The 25,277-nt window shown below is 37.6% G+C and overlaps 1 protein-coding gene across 4 annotated transcripts in view; it reads right to left on the bottom strand.

Annotated features, from left to right (window-relative positions):
- Positions 1-25,277, bottom strand: part of LOC132111562 (glutamate receptor ionotropic, delta-1-like) — a 299,116-nt gene that overhangs the window by 12,097 nt on the left and 261,742 nt on the right. For all 4 annotated transcript variants that reach the window (XM_059518965.1, XM_059518966.1, XM_059518967.1 and 1 more), the window contains exons 7-12: positions 24,321-24,482; positions 24,065-24,184; positions 15,359-15,460; positions 10,403-10,600; positions 9,866-10,196; positions 5,199-5,337 (exon numbers count right to left, since the gene is read on the bottom strand). In XM_059518965.1, the coding sequence (XP_059374948.1) occupies positions 5,199-5,337; positions 9,866-10,196; positions 10,403-10,600; positions 15,359-15,460; positions 24,065-24,184; positions 24,321-24,482 (1,052 nt within the window). The remainder of the gene's footprint in view (positions 1-5,198; positions 5,338-9,865; positions 10,197-10,402; positions 10,601-15,358; positions 15,461-24,064; positions 24,185-24,320; positions 24,483-25,277) is intronic.

Below are 25,277 nucleotides of genomic sequence, written 5' to 3'. Positions count from 1 at the left end.
CTACCACAAATAATGAATGAATGTATAAACACAATGTATTCATGAATTATTTGAAGGAAAATAATACCCCCTGACAAAATACAGTTCTAAATTATTTTGCCGCTCACAGCTGCTGCCTTCCATATGCAACTTCTGATGTCATGCATTCCATGTTTGTGTAATGACACTGTGTGACTTCTCGCTCTGGTTTTAGTGGGGAGTGATTTCATGTTGAGATAAGCACCCTCCATCACCCTTGACAAGGCTTTTTAACAGGACAATTATTTGTAGATTCAATGAGTCAGATTGCTAATCTTGAGAAGATAAAATCAGAACAATTAATCAGTTTAATTATAGTGATACAGTATACCACAACGGGAGGAGAAAAACTATGGAAATATGCTAGGCATGATATCATCTCATTGTATTTATGATGTAGCCATACTCCAAACCCTGCCGAACAGCTTTTGTAAAGTTTGAAATTTCCAGAAATATTTTGCAGTTCTGAAATTGATTTATTTTTAAGCTGTGGGAAAGCAGTTTATTGCTTTCATTCAAGATTTAACATTTGAAAAGATTTCCTTTGAAAGAACTTTATATGTATTCAGAAAGAACACATTCAATTAAGTAAATATATTTATGTTACAAAAAATGCTATTTCTATTCTATTCAAGCAGATGCTGTTCTTCTGAATCAAAAAATCTTAAAAAAATATATAATAAATCAAATAATCAAATAAACAAAACAAATAAGCAAAGCAACTAGTCTAACAAACGAACTAACAAACATACAATCACTCATACAGGGCAAAGGGCAAATGAGATTTGATGGATGATACCATCAGGAAAACCAGATGAAGCTATGAAAAGAGTCAGTTAACCACCTGAGTAAAGCCATAAGCGCCATTTATAACACGGTCTATAACTTATAATAAATTGCAGATACAACCGCAGACTTAAGGAAGGGGGGTCAATGATGTGAGCCCTTTATGGTCTGAGAAGGTGCATGCCTCCCAAGATGCGCTTCTCTAATGAAAAAGGCTGAAATTCCAAGTGGGAGTTTGGAAATATTGGGGAGTTTTACAACCCTTTGTGTGAAAGCCTGATAATTTACATATGTAACTGGATCAGAAGTTGATATACAAAAAGTAATGATTCTTAGACCACTAATAAGTTGCATAGGTATCAATAAATAATATACACACTCATTTACATCATCAGAAGACGAATTCATAGATACTAAACATGGTTAGATTACATATAGGTAAGATTACATAAATGAGTTGCATGCATAAATATGTCAAATTCAACATACAATATACAAAAACAGCAATAATATACACAATGACCTAAAAGGATATGTGTGTTCATTCAAAGAGAGGTTTTCTTATGAACTTATGAGAGAAAAATCCCTTTTTATGGGCATTATGTGTCTGTTTTTGAGAGACTTGTGTTAAGAGTTGCTTTGCTGCATTCCTGGGAGCTTTAAACTATAGCATTATCAGATAGTGTGTTTTTGGCTGCTATGGAATCAGAGGCCTGTTCTGCCTTTTTTTAAGGTGATAGTTGAATTTCGGGGGAAGGGTCCATAGAACTTTTGGTTAGATGAGGTGGCGTTAAATATTATTTGTTAAATATAACAAATAATTGTGTGTCTGATTGGTCCAAATGCTACAGCAAACAGAATGAGGTTTATAGTCAACCTGCAGTAAAAATTATAGCGATAGCATGTATGAGGTCACATACTCTATTGTGCTATAATATGCAAAAAAGGAAAAGTAATTTATAAAGTTGTAGTTAATGACCACGGCACCTATCAGCTTGATGTCTTAATGGAGTGAAACTTACAATTACTTCTAAAAAAATATATAATGCGTTATGTGTAATTTGTAATACCATGAATTTAATTATGACCTGTGATCTGCATGCTTCTATAGACAACACACTTCACCAAACCACACTTATTGAGAACAGGCAGCAAAGAATGTGTAATGAGCTGTTAACACAGAATGTGTTCTAGCATTCAAAAACAACTAGATGGTATGCAACTGAATGGAACAGAATGAATGCTGGGGTCACTGGATGTGTTTTCAATCATTGAAGTGTTTTTAACTTGACATATTGAAGTTAAAATGTGCTCACTGTGAGAGACGCTGAAAACGCTATTTTTTTGATCAACTGAATATACTTTTATTGTTTTACTGAGGAAATAAAGTTAGAGCTACACATATATAACTGCAATAAAACTGCAATATAAAATAAATCACAAATAACTATACATTTCTAAATTAACATTGTAAAAATAAATATCAAGTATCTGTTTAAATGATTTTAATTAGATTTTTTTAAGCAGATATTGATCTGCAAGCTTCAATTTGCAATGAATTTGATCAATTAATCAGAATATTATGTAAAATATTTAACTGACTGACAGTCGTAAACATGTAATGCGATTTCCCAGGGTACCTAGCGGGTAAGTACAAACTCCAATCGTCCAATCGAGTTTCTTTCAGCCTTTCAGATGTGATCCATTATCTTATTTTTGTTTTGTATTAGAATGTTCTAGATGCGCTACATCCAACTTAGCAAAGAAACATGGTGATGTATTAAACCATACTCAGGCTTAATTATCTGTTCTGAAGCCCCCCTCCACCCCCCAAAAAAGTAACTGCTTCATAAATCATGCAAATTGAAAGGGTCACTAAATGCTCCCACAATAGTTTACAAATAATTAAACTCAGTGCAAAACATTAGACCATTTTATACACAAAATAACAGATCCAGTGATTTTTTTATAGCATACAAATAAACACAGCTCTTTGGATGGCAAGTCAACTAATTGGCCAATCAGCAGCCTTTCCATCGGCCAATCATTGCTCATTTGGGAACCTCAGGACTGAACACAACGTTTGTCAAGCTTGAATCCCATTTTACATCTAAGGCTGGTGAGAGATATGAAAGACTCCCAGTGGGATCCCAGCGTGCCAACGATAGCGTATCATGCACCAGCAGGGCTGCCTGATTTTAATAACAGTTAAACAAGGTGATTAGCACAACCATAGCAGCTGTGGATGCTGCCACTGGAGACTTAAGAAATAATCCCCCAGAGGCTCGACACACAAACACACACACACGCACACACGCACGCACACACACACACACACACACACACACACACACACACACACACACACACACACACACACACACACACACACACACACACACACACACACACACACACACAAAAGCTGAAAAAGAAATGTGACAGCACCAAACTCTCCATTAATGTTCCAAAGCTGAACCTTTGGGCAAACAGTGTGAACTAACAGGTCTGCCAGGAATATAATGTCAGAATTCAGAGGGACAGAATGCAATAAGCTTCTCCAGTCTTGGGTTTTCAGCTGAGCTGAGAAGGCAGAATTCAATGATCAGGCAAATAACATTTACAGAGGCAGAAGAAAACTATTTGCACATCAGGTAGGGCATTACTAGTTCATATAAAACAACTCGCATAGTCAAATAAGAGGGAGGCTTAAAGCAGAAAGAGCATTTATCTCTGCTGTGAAAATACAATTATTCTTCTGTAGTGAGGGACGAAGAAAAGAATCACTGCAGTTCTTTTGTGCTGCGTTGTTTGTGCTATCTGACATCTGTACCCAGTGTGTATATATACATATAGTATATTTAAATATAAAAAAAGACCTGTGTGTTTCTAACAACAAGTGCATGAGATTTCTCTTACATGGGAGTAGCCTGCGTTGACCAAACACCTAAAAAACATCAAAGGAGAAGAAAAGGTTCTAGCGTCTACACAAAGGGAAAAGGAGAAAGGATTTTAATATGAGGCGACCTTTCGCAGAATTTATGGAGAATGTCAGGGACTGTGAGCTCCCTGCTGGGAAATGAAGGGCCAATGTGGTCTCTAAGAGACAGCCGACATGCTGGGATTTCAGATTTAATTTGAAGAAATTTGAAGTATTTAGCTGACTCACATTGTTTCTACTTTCAATTTTAGACTTCCTCGAAAATTTAGAGTTGAATGGGGTTTGCACTGACTGTTTCTGCCACACTGTGTCAGTATCAACTATTAATTTCCCCTTCAAAGGAATAAATAGTAAATTTTCTATAGTGACAGCAGAACTGGTAAAAATAAAATGAAACTACAGAGCTTTGTGTTCAAAAAGCACATTTTAATTAAAGCACACTGCCACTGCAGACACCTGAGATGGTCTAAGTTAATTTAAGCATATTCACATACAAGCCAAAACATTTTAAGCTTGAATACGCTTCCAGAAAATAATGCAGTGATAGACACTGACTATAAATCCATCTACTTGGAGTATATCAAGCATGTTCATTTTAAGCAAATTACAGAAAACATTTTGTTTTAATTTTTTCATACATCTCATAGCAACTAGGCGCGTGACTCTACATGAGTCTGTTTGAAATGACTTGAAAGTCTGCTAGTGTGATCCTTTTTTAGTGTGTGTTTTATTTCTGTAAACATTTACAAAGTCAGCAAGTGAATGATGCCTAGTGTTTTAAAATCTGTTCAGATTTTGATAGTTGTATAGGTTATTCAAACCTTCAGTCAGAACATATGGCTTTGAATGACTGTTAATGGAAAAACATGCCTTTCTGCACAGAATTTGGCTAAATGCCTCATGCTAACCAGCTAAACGTTGACCCCTTGTCTATATCACTGAACCCCTCTGTGATTTTATCTAATTTCATCCTCCATTATCTTGCTTACTGCTGCTTTTTGGCAGTGACACAAGACTGCAGTCATGTACAGTAATAATGAAGATCCACACATTTTTGTGTTCTCTATCCCACATAAACTTGTAGACACTTTCTAACCCCACATACCCTGTAAACCCAGCATTGAACTTTGCTGAAACGGTACAGTGCATTTTGAGCCATTTACATAAGGTAAACACTGACCGACAGACTAATTGACTGCTTTTCTGAATGACTAGTCAACTAGTCAAAATGAGCAGCTGTGCAGGCCCTAATCTGATGCTAATAATGGCAATCCAGTGACGTGATATCCTAACCCAGAGCTACGTTTAGTGATGGGACAGCTTTAATAAGGCTCTATGACACACCATGTTCACAACAGCGTGATGAATCAGGGTTTACAAGCCTGCATGGACAAGCATCTGCAGATGTGTAGAGTTCTGCCACTTTAAAACAGAGGTGGACAAGTTAGCTTACCGAACAGCGTTGTCCATGCGGGTTACGGTGAGGTAGGCTGCTAGGTTGGCTGTGTAGGATGAACAGACAATGAGGGTAAACAGCCACCAGCTTCCCATTGCAATCCTGAGAGCCACTGAACTCATTAAGGATTCACCACCTGCAAACAAGGAAGAAGAGAAAACATTCTACGGATTGCTCGTCATTTCTGACACCAATTCAAAGACATATTGATACAGCAAGAAAAAAAAAGAATAAAAAAAGGATTAGAGAAAAATACTGGGTTTTTAGACTAACCAGCTAAACTTTGACCCCGTTCTATATCACTGAACCCATCTGTGATTTTATCTCATTTCAGTCTTTTTGGCAGTGACACAGCACTGCAGCCATGAATGCAGAATACATTAGTTAATGATAAGCTAACTGTTACTTAACACAATCATAAAATTGATTTACACACTTATTAGTTAACACCTCTCTTTCTAAGTAGTTAACAATAGGGAATTAAGTGTTAAGTGTTCAATTCAATAATTTATTATTTATGTAGTAAGTAAGAAACAGTATTCTAAAGTCTTACCCAGCCATAAGATTAATTCTCCCATCACCTGTTTTCTCAGAAAAGCTCAACATCACATAAGCCTGTAATGAAATGTCAACACAATATTCCTCTCCAGCGCACACAGCCTTGGAAATGTCATCACTGACACAGAGACAGTGAGAATAAAACAGGAAGGGAAAAGATCTGGCGCTACCATGCTCAGTGGAGCTCGTTAGGGGCAGTACGTTTTCTTTTGGTACTGAGCCAAATGATCTGAGAACTAAAATGTCCCTTTAGGCCTAAAGAATATCCAAAGAGTCTGTAATTGGAAAGGTTAAAGGTTAAGTGGGCAACCACGCTCATTATAGGGCTAGTTTCAAATTTAACCTCCCAAGCAAAAACATAATTAATTGCCTGAGCTTTTTTTATATGCCCAGACATAAAATTTTTATATTTGAAAAAATTTTGTTCTAAACATGCACATCCACACAAGTTAGTGGATTTCATAATATAGTTACAAATCTTTTAATTAATGATTAGTTGCATTTAAAATATAGAAGCATGTATTTTAGGGCAAAGTAAAATATGAAAAATATATATTATATGGCTAGAAAAATAGCTTTATATCAAATGGCTTCTATCATTTATTTATGGTCGATAAGATTTTTTAATGTTCTTGAAAGAAGTCTCTTATGTTCACCAAGGCTGCATTTATTTGATCAAAATATAGTAAAAACTGTAATATTTTGGATTATTATAATAGCCTATATACAGGTCCTTCTAAAACAATTAGCATATTGTGATAAAGGTCATTATTTTCCATAATGTACTGATAAAAATTAAACTTTCATATATTTTAGATTCATTGCACACCAACTGAAATATTTCAGGTCTTTTATTGTTTTAATACTGATGATTTTGGCATACAGCTCATGAAAACCCAAAATTCCTATCTCAAAAAATTAGCATATTTCATCCGACCAATAAAAGAAAAGTGTTTTTAATACAAAAAAAGTCAGCCTTCAAATAATTGTGTTCAGTTATGCACTCAATACTTGGTCGGGAATCCTTTTGCAGAAATGACTGCTTCAGTGCGGCATGGCATGGAGGCATTTCAGCCTGTGGCACTGCTGAGGTGTTATGGAGGCTCATGGCTTAAGCTCATCCAGAGTGTTGGGTCTTGCGTCTCTCAACTTTCTCTTCACAATATCCCACAGATTCTCTATGGGGTTCAGGTCAGGAGAGTTGGCAGGCCAATTGAGGTTTTGGCACTGTGAGCAGGTGCCAGGTCGTGCTGAAAAACGAAATCTTCATCTCAATAAAGCTTCTCAGCAGATGGAAGCATGAAGTGCTCCAAAATCTCCTGATAACTAGCTGCATTGACCCTGCCCTTGATAAAACACAGTGGACCAACACCAGCAGCTGACATGGCACCCCAGACCATCACTGACTGTGGGTACTTGACACTGGACTTCAGGCATTTTGGCATTTCCTTCTCCCCAGTCTTCCTCCAGACTCTGGCACCTTGATTTCCGAATGACATGCAAAATTTGCTTTCATCCGAAAAAAGTACTTTGGACCACTGAGCAACAGTCCAGTGCTGCTTCTCTGTAGCCCATTTCCTGCACACTCATGTGCACGGTGGCTCTGGATGTTTCTACTCCAGACTCAGTCCACTGCTTCCGCAGGTCCCCCAAGGTCTGGAATCGGTCCTTCTCCACAATCTTCCTCAGGGTCCGGTCACCTCTTCTCGTTGTGCAGTGTTTTTTGCCACACTTTTTCCTTCCCACAGACTTCCCACTGAGGTGCCTTGATATAGCACTCTGGGAACAGCCTATTCGTTCAGAAATTTCTTTCTGTGTCTTACCCTCTCTCTTGAGGGTTCCAATGATGGCCTTCTGGACAGCAGTCAGGTCGGCAGTCTTACCCATGATTGCGGTTTTGAGTAATGAACCAGGCTGGGAGTTTTTAAAAGCCTCAGGAATCTTTTGCAGGTGTTTAGAGTTAATTAGTTGATTCAGATGATTAGGTTAATAGCTTGTTTAGAGAACCTTTTCATGATATGCTAAATTTTTGAGATAGGAATTTTGGGTTTTCATGAGCTGTATTCCAAAATCATCAGTATTAAAACAATAAAAGACCTGAAATATTTCAGTTGGTGTGCAATGAATCTATAATATATGAAAGTTTAATTTTTATCATTACATTATGGAAAATAATGAACTTTATCACAATATGCTAATTTTTTGAGAAGGACCTGTATATACTGTGACGGGAGGAGCACAAGACAGACACAGTGGGCGTGGCGTCAGGCCTCAGAGAGGCTTTTATTAACAGAAAATCAAATAAAACGGGATAAAGGTGGCCAAAGGGGAAGAGTGTCCAAAATAAACAGGGAATCTGGTGTCCTCGTCATGCTGCGGGGTTCGTGTGGGTCGGGCAGTGTTCATGGAGGAAGGGACCAGGTAAGGGGCGGAGTCCGGCGGCCGCACGCCCTTCCCATATTCGGTCCGGGGCGCGAGCTTCCTCTAGCGGCCGCATCATTCTCGTTGGCCGCGGCGCTGGCGGGGATGGACGGCCTGGCATCCTGGCCCGACGGCCGTGTAAACAGGTGCGGTTCCCATTCGGATCGCGGGTCTGGCAGCTCACGTCTCTTGTGGAGCGGGAGTCCCTCAACGCACCCTTCCTGGACCCACGAGGACACCAGTGTGCATGCACGGGGAAGAGACCGGTCCCCCGAGGAGAGGCGCGTTGGGCTTTTAAACAGCGGCGGTGATGAGGCTCCATTTCCTTCAGGTGTGCCCCATCACACGCCGCCAGCCCTGACTCATCCAGCGCCCCTCCTCTCACACACCCACTCCAGTCGGGAGCCTGGTGAAGGGCGGCGATTTAGGACGGGGTGCCGGTGACAATCAGGGAGGAGGCAGCTGACTCGTCACAATATATATATATTTTTTTCTATTTTAACATAATTTAAAATTTATTCCTGTAACAACAAAGCTGAATTACCCCAGCGTTACGTGTCACATGATCATTCAGAAATCATTCTAATATGTTGATTTGCTGTTCAAGAAAAGAAAAAAAAGTCTTCTTAATGTTTGTTCTGCCTAATATTTTGCTTATTGTATTTTTTTCAGTAGCATCTGATGAAAAGACAATTCAGAAGGACAGCATTTATTAAAAATATAAATCTTTTGTAACATTATAAATGTCTTTACGGTCGTCCTTGCATCCTTGCTGAATAAAAGTATTTTTTTCAAATGAATTGCACAGAAGTGTGTCTCTAGTCCACCTTGCTGCATGAATGGACTGATGATGGACAACAAGCTAAACTGTCCTTTCTCATACAAGGAAAGTTCATGCTAAAATGAAAATTCTTGGGTGAACTGTCCCTTCAAGGCTCCTAACACTTATTCAGCAGAGCTGTTTATTCATGATGTGTTATTTTTTAATGAGGCATGCTACTAGGAGGCCTGACATAATTTGAACAGTATAGTGCACCTGCTATCATATGATTGTCCTTCATAAGTGATAAGTAAATGTTTATTTAAAAATGTGACCAAAATGCAGAACCTGTTTTTATAATTACTTGCTGTGTGTTTCATTATCAATTTATGTGCTCAAGGCTTATAATTACAAATTGGCAAACAGCTGTAGAAAAAAAACCCCTGTTTCAGCAGCTGCTGTAAATTGCTTGCATCTTGGTCTAACTTGCTACATCTGAAAGCGCACGGAGACACTTAGAATCAGCCTGGTACTGACAAGATTCCCAGAGTGTGCAGAACGGAAAAGTGCAGCCATTTATTTCAAACCTCAACAAAACACATTCGCTCCTCTCTTCATAGGCACCTATGGGCACATGCAACTGTTAATAGTGAGTTGTAGACTTCTTACGGAATAATATATTTTGTCAAATAGTCAAAATGTAGGACTCTAGGGATTGTCTCTAGTGCTGTAAGTTGTACTTAAGAAACATTTGAAGAATTATATATTCTGCTGAAAATATATTTTCCTAAAATAAGAGTATTATAACGCTGTAATAGTTGTGCTCCTGTAGATGAGAATGTCAGCAACTGATTGCACCATCCAAGTGAGGTGACTATTCAGCAATAACTTATCTCTCATGTTCATGTGACGTCACCCAACTCACCTTGCTGTACAAAGGCTCCGTAGACGATCCAGATGGCACTTTGGAAGGATGTCGTGACAGAAGCAGGCTGGTGGGGCCCAGGAGGATTCTGGGAGCGGACAGACTGGATGCGTCGGAGCAGAAAGACCATGACACCCACCACAGGAATAGCAGCAGCAATGCAGGCCCACACCGCTAGGTCAAACGGTGCCAGCAAGGAGAAGATGTTGAGTCTCTCTTCTGTTTTAGTCATCAGGATTCCCACAGAATAATCCAGGTAACGTTTACTGAAGTCCACCACATTCTCTCGATCAGGAGTGATGGTGATGGCTGAAATAGCCATATCTGCCCTCTGAATAGTAATAAATGAACATGCTTTCTGAGATAATACACCTGTATAAGTGACAGTACACTTATACAAGTTATACAAGTTTGAATAAAATAAGTGCAATGCCAACCATATGGGCCTAAAGCAGTTAACAATTAATTGACTAATATGAATACACAGTTTCACATACAAGTAACATATGGAATAGTCTTTATGAATGTGAAACTCACCTTCCCTATTAGTTCTCCAATCAGTCCATTCCAAGACCCATTGGCCTGAGGAGAGCCATATTTCCCATCAGCCACTTGATACATTTCATACTTAAAGCCCAGAATTTTGGCCAAGGTGTCTAGAACATCTATGGAAAATCCCTTATATCTTTTGGGCTGACCTAGAATGTTTTCTGCCACCATTACGAACGGCTCCTCCTGAAGACAACAGAGAAATTCAGGGGTTCATTTTATTCACTTGTTTATTTATTTAATTATTTTATACTTTGGAAACCTGATTTGGATCTAAATTAAGCAGTAATGAAAGGATGAACATGCTTGTTCTGTGAACACAAACACTACCATTCAAAAGTTTGGGGTTGTGAAAATTTGTAATGTTTTTGAAGTCTTTTATGCTCACCAAGGCTGCATATTTGATCAAATATACAGTTAAAACAGTAATATTTTTGAAGATTATTAGTATTCAAAATGAGTGTATTCTATTTTAATATATTTTAAAATGTAGTTTATTTCTCTGATGGCCAAGATAAAGTGTTACACAATCCTTCAGAAATCATTCTAATATGCTGATTTGTTATCATTATTATCAGTGTTAAAAACAGGTGGCGCGCAAAAAGTTCAAAAGAACATTTATTCGAAATGCAAATCTTTTGTGGCATATTGTTCAAGTGCCCCTATTATGGATTTTTGAAAATTATCTTTCTGTGTATAAAGTTATTGCCTTTCAAAAGAAAGAGTCAACTTAGAATCATGAAAACGAATAATTTATAAAACAAATCTTTAGCTGTTTCAAGGTGACGTCAAACTGAAATGCATTAGCATATTAATGCCCGCCCACTGTGTGCACAGACCCGGGAAAACTTGAACCTCCCCTCCCTCAAACACTGAAACTGATTCCTGTGAAGACACTGTGCTCTGCACTGTAGGAGGAATCTGTTAGGTACAGTTAGGGTACGTTGAAAAACTGCCAACAAATTTTCTTCTCCAACTTCACCGTGACACTAACCAGCTAACAGCAATATCTGTTTGCTGCAATTGTCTAGAAATGTGTCATTGAATAGTGAAAGTTTGTCATTTGTATTATTTATTTTAATTCTGATAAAGAATAGAGCAACACGTTGGTGTACAAACTGTGTTTTATCTATACGTTTCTGCACTGGGCTAGCACAAATACCATGGCTGTTTTGGTGTTAACCCCAAGCTGTGGGATAAGTAATGGTGATGGGCATTCTGTTATTGACATGCTGCACACAGTAGACCACTCACACCGGAACCGGGAACACTTCACATAACACCCTATGTACTTGCTACATCATTAGAAGAATGGCATCTACGCTAATATTTGTCTGTTTCTCTCTTATTCCGAGGTCACCGTAGCCACCAGATCCAGTCTGTATCCAGATCAGAGGGTCACTGCAGTCACCCGGATCCAGTACGTATCCAGACCAGATGGTGGATCAGCAACTAGAAAGTACCTCTACTGCCCTGAAAGACATCCGAGACCAGGACAACTAGAGCCCCAGATACAGATCCCCTGTAAAGACCTTGCCTCAGAGGACCTCCAGGACAAGACCACAGGAAACGAATGATTCTTCTGTACAATCTGACTTTGCTGCAGCCTGGAATTGAACTACTGGTTTCGTCTGGTCAGAGGAGAACTGGCCCCCCAACTGAGCCTGGTTTCTCCCAAGGTTTTTTTCTTCATTCTGTCACTGATGGAGTTTCGGTTCCTTGCCGCTGTCGCCTCTGGCTTGCTTAGTTGGGGACACTTCATCTACAGCGATATCGTTGACTTGATTGCAAATAAATGAACAGACACTATTTAACTGAACAGAGATGACATCACTGAATTCAATGATGAACTGCCTTTAACTGTCATTTTGCATTATTGACACACTGTTTTCCTAATGAATGTTGTTCAGTTGCTTTGACGCAATGTATTTTGTTTAAAGCGCTATATAAATAAAGGTGACTTGACTTGACTTGACTCACAACAGACTGGTTCTTTAGACGAATCACCGCAGTTTAGGGTCATACAAAGGAGGGGTTTGGAATATTGAATCGTTAAACAAATCATTTTGGAGTTGTTGCCAAAAAAAATAAATAAAAAATAAATGCATATTTTAAGACAATGAAAGTATTTTTTGACCTTGCAAGCATTTCAGCCTGTTGTTGTGGACTTCCAAAACCAAAATATGAACCTTTCATTACCCATAATAGGGGCAATTTAAGATTCTATATGTCTTTAGTGTAACTTTCACTCAATTTGATGAACCCTTGCTTAATAAAATGTAAATAAAATAAAATAAATGTTTACTAAGCCCAAACTTTTGAATGATCATGCATGCATTCCACATTTTTTTTTAAATCTTGTTCTCAATATATACAAGAGGAATAATTTGCAAATGTTTTCAAACAATGGCATTAGAATAGATTTCCCACAATTCACATGTATCTCCCGCAGGCAGCATCTTGACAGTAATGGACAGGCTTCATTGCTGACATAGCTATTATTTGCCGTTAGTGTCAGACAGATTTAGATTGCATCTTATCATTTACTCATTTGAAGGGGAAGCAAAGAACAGTCTGACTAATAAGTCTTGACATATTTCTGCAAATAAAAGATTTAATATTGATTGCAAACCTTCTCTGTTCAGACTGTGGTCAGATTGGTTTTCTGTCACATTCAAACCATTGGCTGACATAAGACTTTTACCAGAGAAAGCCAAGACCCTTTGGTCTCAGGTTAATGCAAATGAAGTGTTTCAGCCGACCTATTACACCATGGCCAGGGAAGCGTGAAATACCTCATCAGACAGAAATTACCTTTTTAAATCCACCTGGGCAATTTGCAGTAAGGCATATTGTCCACCAAACAAGATTGACTGTTCGTGAAACAGCCCTTGTGCACTCAAATACAGACAGATGAAATATCTGAGACTCAAGCTGGTGCACTGTAATTGTATTTAGAGAGACCACAACAGAGATAGTGGAGAATAAATAAAGATCAAACCCCAAAGGAATCTCTGGAGAAAGCCATCAAAAGTCTGCATGACAAAAATACTGATGTCTAATGAGAGACAAGACAAAGACCACGCAGCGCGACCATGTGGTATCATACAGTATAGTGTTTATGAGAACCTTGGACAACAAATGTCACTGTGATCCATGATATATTCCAGTAACAAGATCTCAATTCGATTCTGATTTCAATTCAATTTGATTAAATTTGTAAAAATAGTTGGACATATTTTAGAATTAAATATCTTATTATAACAATGTGTAAAATTGTTATAAAATTATATCTGGGCATATAAGTGGGGCAAAAAACACTGGCATAGACTAAAGCCTGGCTGGCACTACAAGATTTTTAGCCCGATTTAGCCCTGATTTCCCCCTCCCGAGAATCGGAGCAAACATCTTGTTGAGCACCTTGATCTGTCCCGATGTTTGGTGCGGATTATCTGGTAATGTTAGGCATTCACCGATCGAATCTCGCACCTCCCGATCTGCTCGCACACAAATCGGGGCTGCCCCGATTATTATCAAACATGTTTGATATTTTGGATTTAAATCGGGATGATGGCTATATGATTACATCAGTACTTTCACAGCCAGTGCGCAAAACAGCTGATGTATGCCTTTGTTGGATAGTGCAGATAGAGGAAACTGTTTCTTGACATTTTGCAGTGACACAACTGTCTGTATAATGTGTCGAAAACGAATCACAACTGTAAGGAGAAAGAGAAGCACTGTAGTGAAATCGCCTCAGTTTTTAATCAGTGGTAAGTGCACAAAGCTAGCACGTAAAAAAAAAAAAGATTCTAAAATTGTGATGATCTGCTGCATGAGATCACGTGAGGCGCTCCCTCTGGCATGATAATCTAAAGAATATCTTGAAGTGTGTTATGTGCCACGATGTTCAAATCTTGTAGTGTGTGCATGTTTAATATTTGAGGGAACATAATCTGCAAAGATTCTGCAACCAGATTTCAAAATCGGTTATGGTTTTAAAACTCCTGTAGTGTGAGCCAGGCTTTAGAGCTTGATACCAGCATTTTTAGAATCATGGCCATTCAAATGTAGATCTGAATAGTATGCTGTTAGATTGAGTGTAAGAACAGATGACACTGCAATGTTTCTCTGCATTTCACATCGTTAAAGGGATAGTTCACCCAAAAATTAAAAATTAATTGTTCAAGGGCGAGAAAGGTAGTGAGGACATTGTCAAAATAGTCCATGTAACATCAGTGGTTCAACCTATGAGAATGGTTTAATAAAGTTGTTAATTTAGTTTTTCTTTGCACACAAAAAGTATTCTCGTAGCTTTATAATATTACAGTTGAACCACTGATGCCACATGGAGTATTTTAACAATGTCCTCACTACCTTTCTGGGCCTTTAACGTATCAGTTGCATACCTGTCTATGCAGGGTCAGAAAGCTCTTTGATTTCATCAAAATATATTAATTAGTGTTCCAAAGATGAATGAAGGTCTTACGGGTTTGGAATGACATGAGGGTGAGTAATTAATGACAGAATTTTCATTTTTGGGCGAACTATCCCTTTGAACATGTAAGACACATTCCTGGAAAATTATTTTTTACTTCTGGAAAACTGCTCCTACTATTCAATCTATACATCTTTGTTTGAATCATATTCCTGGAATAACATTCCTATCTACCAGTCAGATTTGATATTAGATATTAGTATAAAGATGGCAGTTAAGATTAGGAATGGGGTTAGTGTCTTAAACAACATTCTTTCATCAAAAATTAGTTTTAGGGGGATCAGAAATGATTGCTTTACAGAAATGTTATACCATGAACATGTCCTACTTACTGTAAGTAAATCATGTCATGCTTTTTATGATACAGTGACTGTAAGGGTAATCTGACATCAGCAAGACGCTGATTGTACTTAGGGGAGCTGAATAACATTTAGTGAAATACGCACCAGTAAGGTCACCACTTTCAGAGTAATTCCATGCATTCCATGCTCAGCCCGGTTCTCCCTCAGACTGCCGTTCAGCCCGCGATCAGAATCCCATGTCGCCAGCTGGGAGATGGAGGAAGAGAGATTATGATTGAGCTTTGATCAAAAATGATTGCAAAGAAAAGAGTAAGGGGGGAAAAGATTAAGATGGAGGAACAGGACAGTTGCTGAAAGCCAGAGATAACCTCACATGATGACTTTTGTCTATGACAGACCCCTCACCATCAAGCAGAAATCCGTAGCCCTTTAAGGATTCATCTTAGAGGTTCACCTTTTTGTGCTTTTGTTACACGCCTAGGTGAAAATGTTCATGTAAGTGTGTGAGGTGGTTGCCTTGGCAACAAACGTCACATTCCCCCTTCTCTTTTAAAACTAAAATGAAACACACACTCAAGTGTGTGTGCACACACACACAGACCTGCTCTTTGTCAATATACTTTCACAGGCTGTTGATTACAATCAATATCAGCACAGAAAATACAATAAAACAGACAACAATACAAAATAACAACTCTATCATAAGTTTCTTAAAGGGGTCATATTACATTGCTAAAAGAACATTATTTTGTGTATTTGTTGTAATTCAAGCTGTTTATGGTTTAAGGTTCAAAAAACACATTATTTTCCACATAATGTATATTATTGTAGCTCCTCTATGCCCTGTCTTTCTGAAACATGTCGATTTTTACAAAGCTCATCGTTCTGAAAAGCTAGGTGTGCTCTGATTGGCCAGCTATCCAGTGTGTTGTAATTGGCAAAATATCTCAAGCATGTGACTGGGATGCCGTGTCCCGGCACGACAAGACAAAAATAATAAAACTCATTATAAACGAGGCATTTGTTGCATCTTGTCAGGACATAATTACTGATTATAATGACTTATACTGTCTTTTTAAGTGTTGTGTTGCATATCACGCTGTGAAACGTTAAACATGAAACCATGTCTACATTTGTGATAGGAGAAACAACAAACAAGAAGCGCTACTCTGCACTGCTCAAAAATTTGGGCGGCATTATGCAAATCTTCTCACACAATGACGTAGACATTGGGGCGTGGTTGACTCTTAATTTTTATAAAGAATATCTCTTTGGATTCTGAGTCTGCAACTTTACAGATCTTCTTTATGCACCAAGAGCTTGTAACACACTAAATTTAAATCATATCATATGACCCCTTTTTATTTCTGAAGGCCTTGAAGCTGAACTGATGCCACTAAAAAAAAACAAAAAACCTCTATGTAATTATTTCCTGAGGGATATACATATTAAAATAATAGTTTTAAAGGTTTTGGTAAGATTAAGTTTTAGCTTTATGTATGGTGTAAATGCATCATGCACCATCTTTTCTTCAGTCACATTCTGTATGAAAATAGATCTCAGTTGTTGCTGATGATGATGTTGTCAGAGCCATAGTTTGTGGGCAGCACTTTGACATGTGGCACAGCTGGACCTCAGGCAACCCCATGCAGGAGTACCAGTTCCAGGTTCTGTTCCCTTCTCTCCTCTCCCAATGTTTCCTGTCTCCTTTCTACAGTCCTGTCCATGAAATGTGAAAAGCTAATGTGAATTATATATGATGATGTAATTGTAGTCAACTCAACTTTAAAGGATGAAAATTTTACAAAAAATAAATACATATTCAAATACAATTGGTAAATTAAGTGCTTTGGGCTACAATAACTGCAGATATTTTTGGAAGAAGAAAAACAGAATCTCTAAGAAATATAAATAAAGTTCTGCCTTGAAAACGCCTTAATTATTAACCAAATATGTATACCACTTTATTACTGTACGTGCACATAGACGGTCCATTAACAGAATACAGAACGTGCAAATTCATCTTCATTCAATCTTACTTTCTTTGTATTATTCCATGAACAAAAACTCTCTCATCTTTGTGGGTATTATCCTGGCTGTAAATCACCACATTAGCCGCATATACTGTAAGCCAGTTGTTGAGCTAGTGTAGAAATGACAAAAGAAAACTGCTCATTTTTCCTCCACACACAATGACAATGCTTCTGTAAAACACAGTGCCACACTTCAAGATGAAAGCCATGATGCATCTGTCTTTAACTCTAGGCCCATTCATCATAATCTCAATATCCCACCAGATCCATTCATCCGCTGTGATGGATTCAGCAGGCCACCACACTAACATCTTGGAAAGAAGTAACTCTGACCCTGAAATCATGTACGGCTCTTGTCTGACCACCGTTTGACCTCACAGTCTTCTGTGAGAGACAGGATGACAGAGGCTTTAGAATCTGCCCCAATGACACAAGTCATATATCTTCACTGTAGTGCCCGATGCACAATCCCTGTCACAATAACCCCTAAATCACAATAACCCCATAATAGTAGAAAGAAAGAAAGAAAGGCAAAGAGACAAGATAACAGGAATTTGGAAAAATGCCATACTTCTTTTATAAAATCCTTTTTCGGCATTTTGTCTTTTTTTAGTTCAGTAGTAGCGGCATTTTTTAGTGTCTTTTAAAGCAAGTTACAGTAAGTGGCGAAAGTGAGAAGTGTCGAATCATTAACTCAAGTGATTTGGCAAAAATGCTCATTTATTCATGAATGAAACAAAGGAATGTCTTTATGAGTGAGTTAATGAATCACTCATTTGAGCAATTAATTAAAAAACGCTGAATCATTTAGAAATTAAACAAGGAACTGACTATATGAAGAGTCATTAAATAATTGAATCAAGTGATTCATTCAAAAACACTGAACCATTCAGGTAGAAAACAAGTTACTGACATTATGAGTGAGTCAATTAAAACATTCACTAGAGCAATTCTTTAAAAAAATTACTAATTCATTCAGGAATGAAACAAGTGAATAGTTGCATCTGAAAATCACAACCTGAAGTACACATCTGAAGGACTCTACAATCCAATCAGATATAGAATAGAATAGAATAGAATAGAATAGAATAGAATAGAATAGAATAGAAGAGGATTTGTGAATGGCAGTAAAGCATTGCAGCTGACACTGGTAGGTCACATGACAATAACAACATGACGGTTACAGTATGTCTGGGTTAAATTCATACTACAGGATGCAAAAAAAGTCTCTATGAGGGAGTCACTGAACCATGTAAAACACCACTACCGTGTGTTGCCAGCAAACGCACAACAGCGATTGCACTTCGTTTGGATCCTTTTCTATTGGTTGAGCAAAAAAAGACAGTCACTGTGGATATTGTGACTAAAAAGTTCGTAAATTAATATTAACTTATTGTTTATTGAACTGTTGTGTAAAAACAATATTAAATTCGGACGGGACTAGTTTTCCAGCAAGACGTTATAGAAATTTGTGTTTCACAGACATGCTTTTCGAATCTGCCAAGTCTGTGTTTTTCACACGCAACCTCTGTAAAATTTCCAGAGCAAATGACCTACTTTTTTGGCTAACTCAACAGTCCTCAGAGAAATCTAATCCCGTTTGAATGCAAATGTCTATGATTGCTGATATAGTATTATCCCAATGTTTCACGTCATGCATTTCTTGGCCAACCGTTGTTCAACCTTTTGCACACCAATCTTCCGCATACTGCAACTTTCAATATGGTATAAAATACAATAATAAAATTATTAAGGAGATCCAAATCATGGAAACTGCTAAGACAGGCCATTTGAACAACACCAGTGTTAGGTAAGATACATTAGATTTTTATACTCACTTATGTGGGTTTTATTATAAGCAACCACTTACAAAAACTCATGTAAAGTTTACTTAGATAATGTTTTCATAATACATTTCAATTATATTAATATGTATTTCAGTAAGTCATATATGTCATTTGTGATGTACGCAAACACACCCACCTCTGTAATAAACACAGAGATGTTAGTCCAATGAAGTCAAATGTAGTCTTAAAGTCAAATGTAGCTTAGAAAACTAGTTTTGTACAGCTGGTCTCATCTCTGCTAATTTGACTCCATGGCATGGGATTGTCAGAGATTTCTGTGTTTTTTTTACATCAGAGATACTTTTCCATACTGTGTTGAAATTGATTTGTGAATAGTGTGATTTAATCAGCTGTGTTATAGTCTTACTTTGGACTGAAGTTGAATCAGAAATGTAGTTGTTCAGCTGCTTCCAGAGAGTAAGTTGAGAACTGTCTGCCATACACACTTCAGTAAGCTGCATTTTTTTCTGCCCTGTTTTCCCAGGTGAGGCTTAAAGGTTTTTTTTCTTTATTTCCTGTACCTTTCCTTCAAAATTTTCTCTTTTAGCTTTTGCCTGTGCTGTTAAATAGTTAATCATGTGGGTGTGTGTTGACAAAGATGAGAGCAATGTGGCTTGTCCACTGCAGACCAGTAAACACTTGAAAGACAGCTCTGTTCCTACAGCACAAAAGAGATCTCCATCATCTGCAAGTGTGTAGTATCTCACATTGACTAAACTTCAGTGTCATGTGTCTCTTAAAGGGACAGTTCTTTCTGTCATCATTTACTCTCCCTCATATTGTTCAAAACTTGTATGACATGCTTTCTTCAAGAAGGAATTTAGAAGAATTCTGGGTTACATTGGAATGACACGAAGGTGAGAAAACAAATGAACTGTCATTTTTTAAATCAGAGCAGCAATGAGTATTGTCACAGTACCCAGTATTTACTTTGACAGGAAGCCCATTAACAGTTACTCCTCACAACAGTAGCAATACTTCAATATGAATGAAGCTTCCTGTTCACAGACGTCAAGCTGAAAATTCGGCTTCAGTAGTCCTTTTTTTCAGCATTTACATAATACATCTCTGACTGTCTTTTGTCTTTACTGAGTGTGTTGGCAGCATTGTATTGCCAGACTCTTGAGCTGGTTGTGCCATTTCATAGCCTCTCGTTCTCTCATCTCTTGTTTGTAATATTTGTGCTACAAGACAACCCGAATCCTGCCTGTGAAGACACATTAATATTTTGTCAAGACTAAAGGTCCGTGAGCCAGAAGTTTACAGCTTTTGTTGTTTGTGATTTAGAGAGCCGACGTCTCCACTTGAGAGCACATGGGGAAAAGATGCAGAGGAACAAAGAGCCGGGGAGAGAGGATTACACACAAACAATAGTTTACAGTAGGAAACAGTATGAGAGACAAGAGTCATACAGAGCAATGTGGATGGGGTGGGGATGCCTTTTCAGGTGCAAAGATGAAGCTTTAATATCTTCCTGTATCGTGAGGGCTGTTGACATTCTTTGATTCTGTAAGCTGCTGTTTTTGTGATTGGTAAGAGATGTCTTTTTGGCCTTTTTATTGAGTCTGTAAGAGAAACTCATTACCATTCATCAAATCAAATGAGACTCTCACTCTCATGAGTGACAAATTCACCTCATCTCTGCATCATCACACACATCAAAATACACAGAAAAAAATATCTGTCACAACTGTGCTGCTTTTTATGCAACTCACTGTACTTTTCAATTTAAACTGATTATGATGGATATATAATTTTTCTTTAATTGTAAGAATTGAAACATTTCATATTTTAAACAGACTACATTGGCAGCTTTTTGGCAGTAGAGGTTATGAACAACCTATGTTAATATTACAAAGCATGCCTTATTATCTGAAAAACAAATCATAATCAATTCAATTGTAACCACGCTTGTAACCAAGTTTTAGCATTTGTTTGGCAGAATGTTGTATAGAAAAAGACTAAATAAAAATAGACTAAAATAGACAAAAAAATATTTAAAAGAACTGGCATAAAAGGAAAGCACTAAATAAAATACAATTTTACAATTCCCTTTTTTCCTGATTTTACAAATCTGATTATGTAGAAATATGTGAAAAAAGTGTGTGATTAAATTCCACTGATTGTGTCATTAGTGTGAGTAGTCCATTTATTTTCTTGAGAAACAATCAGCAGTCAGGAAGTATTATGCCTGAAATGGATTTCATTACTGCAGGAAGGATAAAGGATATATATATATATATGAAGTATATTATGACTGATTTTTTCATTTTTTTAGCACATCAGGATGACTAGGAGCATGAAATTGTCCAGCCATGACTTCCTGTTCCACAGGATTATAAATATGAGGAACACAAAGGCCAAATACCGCTTAATAATCCACAAGGAGAAAAGGAGTAAAACCAAAGAATATAGTTCTGATGCACAGAACATAATTGTTGAGCGTCACAAAACATAGAAATCTCCCAGATTCACCTGCAACCTGCGGTCAACCTATTGCCATGGGAACTGCTCGGCCAGTTGTGCAGAGGTCACCTACGTTGGCTTGGACAGACTGAAACACAATGTTACTGCCTAATGTCACTGCAATACCAATACAAAACCAGCTGATATCATGTGTGTAGCTGGTCACTTTGCCTTATTTTTTACAAGCATGTGCAGGACATAATGACAACACCTGCTTAGTCTGATTTTCAGTCCCTTTTGTTCCTCTCTCCCTCTCCCTCCCTTGTTTATTAAGATCATTAAGTTGTTGAATTAACCTAGTGTGTTTTTGCACCAGGACTGATCCTATTACTATTATTAATTCAATAATCAACTAAAAGGCTTGTCAAGTTCATCAAAATTTCAGGACTTTCTCTTCATAGCACCTGCTCTCCACATCAGGGTGCTGAGGTGCTGGGGAACTGCTCTGGGGTGTGCAGGACTGGGAACAGATCCATCTTGTAAAGATGCTTGGTTTCCCAATCTGGATTACACCACAAGAGAACAGACAATTTAATGAAAAGAGAAGATTAAAAGAAAGTGAGCCAGGGAGATGGAGAATGACACAGATGGATTTGGCGAGAATGAGAGAGAGAGAAAATAACATCTCCGTCTTCATTATGGAGGTAGATTTCTCTTGACATCTGGCTGAAAAATAACCTCCTCATTCCAAACATTCAGTATACTAGACACGTTTTCTTGCTTTATAGCAATCGTTTGGTTGTCAGGCCAACTTCTGGGTGCATCTGAACAGCTCAGTTCACATTGATTGCTCATTTGTGTGAGTATACAGTATATGTGTGTGTGAATATGTTACTGTTGTGAAAAAAATGCCCACACCAAATTACTTATAATCCAAGTTAATATGTAAGGAATAATTGACGACGGGCCGTTGAATTATTAGAAAAATAACACACACCCGAGGTGGCAATGCGGCCACGACACCAAGCCAATCAGCCAATCAGATTCAAGCATTCAACCGCCCCGTAGTATAAAAAGTTATAATATATTTCCAATATAAAAATACTGTAAGTAAAATGTTTAGAATAAAAATGTGTGAGCTGCTCCCAAAAAGATTACAGAAATTAAATACACAATTTTTTTCTCACTAATTTAATTACTAATTTAATTATTATTTTATTAACACTTTATCTGATAAAAAAATACATATTGAACATTTGAACACATATATTGCTCCCCTTATAAAATAAATAAATTGAATGCATCATGTAACACCTTTCACAATTAAACCGCATATTCTGTAAGAAAGAAAGAAAGAAAGAAAGAAAGGGAGAGGAAAGCTGAAACTGCAGGAAGAGAGTCTGTGACATGCAGAGTTCCTCTATGTGGGCTTTAGAGAGCCTTGAGGAGGAGACATCATTTTAAGAAGAGATCAGAGTGGAAAAATGCATATTAATGCTGACAGACAGCAGAATGTGTGTGTGTGTGTGTGTGTGTGTGTGTGTTTATTAGCTGTTAGTGTATTGGACAGTAGGGGTGCTATATTGTGCATGTGTGTGTTTGTGTGTATGTGTAGTCATTATCTCTCTGTGTTTCTTGCCAGAGGGAATGGTCATGTTCAACTCACACACTCATAATATTCAGGCTAGAAGATTGAAATTGTTTGGTGTGTGATAGACCCGGCAGCCCTGCTAATGACCACAACTATGTCACAAAGCACTTCCACTGCCCTGTAAGCATTTGCGTATGAGTTCTTGTGCATCAGATGGAGAGATGAAAGAGAACTAGAGACAGAGGGAGACAGAAGCGATAGATTCACCAGTTCTGATGTATATGTTTGACTACGTGTGTTGATGTTTGTGTGTTGTTGTGAGATCTAATGAGTTATTCGTATTTGTGTGTTAAACTATCTTGGCCATGTTAAATGTCAGTGTCTCCAATTTCAAAACACAGCAGGATCCATCATTCAGTTCTTTGTACTCTCTTTCCATCTGTCTTCTCACCTCACTTCAGTCCACTTATCTTCTCCTTTCAGATATTTTTGGTTGTGCATCATGATTTCTGTCTGTTTTTTTTTGGAGTAGCTAATGCTCCCAGAAAACAGAAATGGGCTCAGCTCTTTCCCAGCCACATGTGACCTCTATGAAAAATAATTAGTGCTCTTTTTAATAATAAAAAAAAAAAAATCACAATGTACTGTATAGAGCAGGTTTTTGGTGGGTTACCTAAGCCCTAACATAACTGCATAATTATGCAGAAAAAAAGCTAATTTGTAAACCATTCACAAATAATAACAAATAGCTGTGTACACTATGAAAAAAACTAATCCAAATACCAAGTAACTGGTTCAAAAAATTTTTTTTCCCAGAGTTAATCCTAACCGGGTAAGAAACGGAGACACTAAATGTCAGTATTCGGCATACCATATTGTGCAAACATGCTGTTAAAATAATCTGAATTTATGTCATTTTGTTATTTATTGGTAAAGTAAAATCCACTCACTCTTGTACAACATTTCCACTCACCCGCTTCACATCTTTTCCAAACGTCTCACTGTAACTTGTCCCCAGGATCTCAAACTGGACATGAGAGTTTGCTCCATTGCTTCGAAAGTCCATTAAACCAGTTAGCCCAGAAATCCGCCCCTAAAGAATGAGAATTAAAACTTCTGTTTAGAAAGATATACATAATTCAAACAAGACCAGTTTTATTGAACACTACTGGATGTTAGCGGGCTGAGGTAAAGATCAAATTAAGATGAACTGTAAAGTGACTTCAGACCTTTTGGATTGTGTCTAACATGGACCAGCCTCCATTCCAGGGCTTGGTTGACTTCCTCATGCAGTTCAGACTAGCCATGCTGTGCCATTTCCTGTCCTCTAACTTCCGGTAGAAGGCATTGGCCAACATCAGCACACTGTCGTACAGGTACAGGCTAGACACCTAGAGACATATACACCAAACAAATGTGGCGATTACTTTACATGCACATCTTACACTTAAAAACCTGACAATGTAAAGGTCATTTAACCATCTTAAAGAGATAGTTCTCCCAAAAATGTTTTACTCACCCTGATGTATGACTTTCTTCACACTCCAGTCCAGTAGGTGGCACAGATGTAAACCTGCTACTCCTGGGTAGGGTTGCACCAGCCATTCGTAAGTTCTTACTTAAATTAGAACGTTAAGTCCACACTAGAGTCTTTGTAACCACTAGCTAGTTTGTAACTAAATCTATACATTATTTGGTTGCACCAGTTGTTCATAAGGCAGGACGTAGGTAGTAGTTCGTAAGCTCTCCATAAAGTAATGCATAGTTGCATAATATGACATTTACCATATATCATCCAATAGAAACCTTCAAATATGTGAGCAGAACTTGTTTAAATGCTATGAATTTTAATTTATCCTTCATTCTAACTTATTTTGCCTCAAGTATATTAACGGTAAAAATAAGTTTCCATTAAAAACGATACTTTAAATTAGTCTACATGTAAGCTATTTTTATATATAACAGTAACATATTCACACACACATATACTGTATACTCACACAAATGAGCAATCAATGTGAACTGAGCTGTTCAGATGCACCCAGAAGTTGGCCTGACAACCAAACGATTGCTATAAAGCAAGAAAGAATTAATTTATTTTTATATGTAAATAACATTCAGAAACTGTAATTGAAATAAATAAGGATCAATAAATACTGAAAGAAAAAAAAAACATAAGAAATGCC

Source organism: Carassius carassius, chromosome 31 (assembly GCF_963082965.1).
Source record: "Carassius carassius chromosome 31, fCarCar2.1, whole genome shotgun sequence".
NCBI lineage: Eukaryota > Metazoa > Chordata > Actinopteri > Cypriniformes > Cyprinidae > Carassius > Carassius carassius.
The sequence above is the reverse complement of the archived record's forward strand: the minus strand, read 5'-3'. Positions and strand labels throughout refer to the sequence as shown.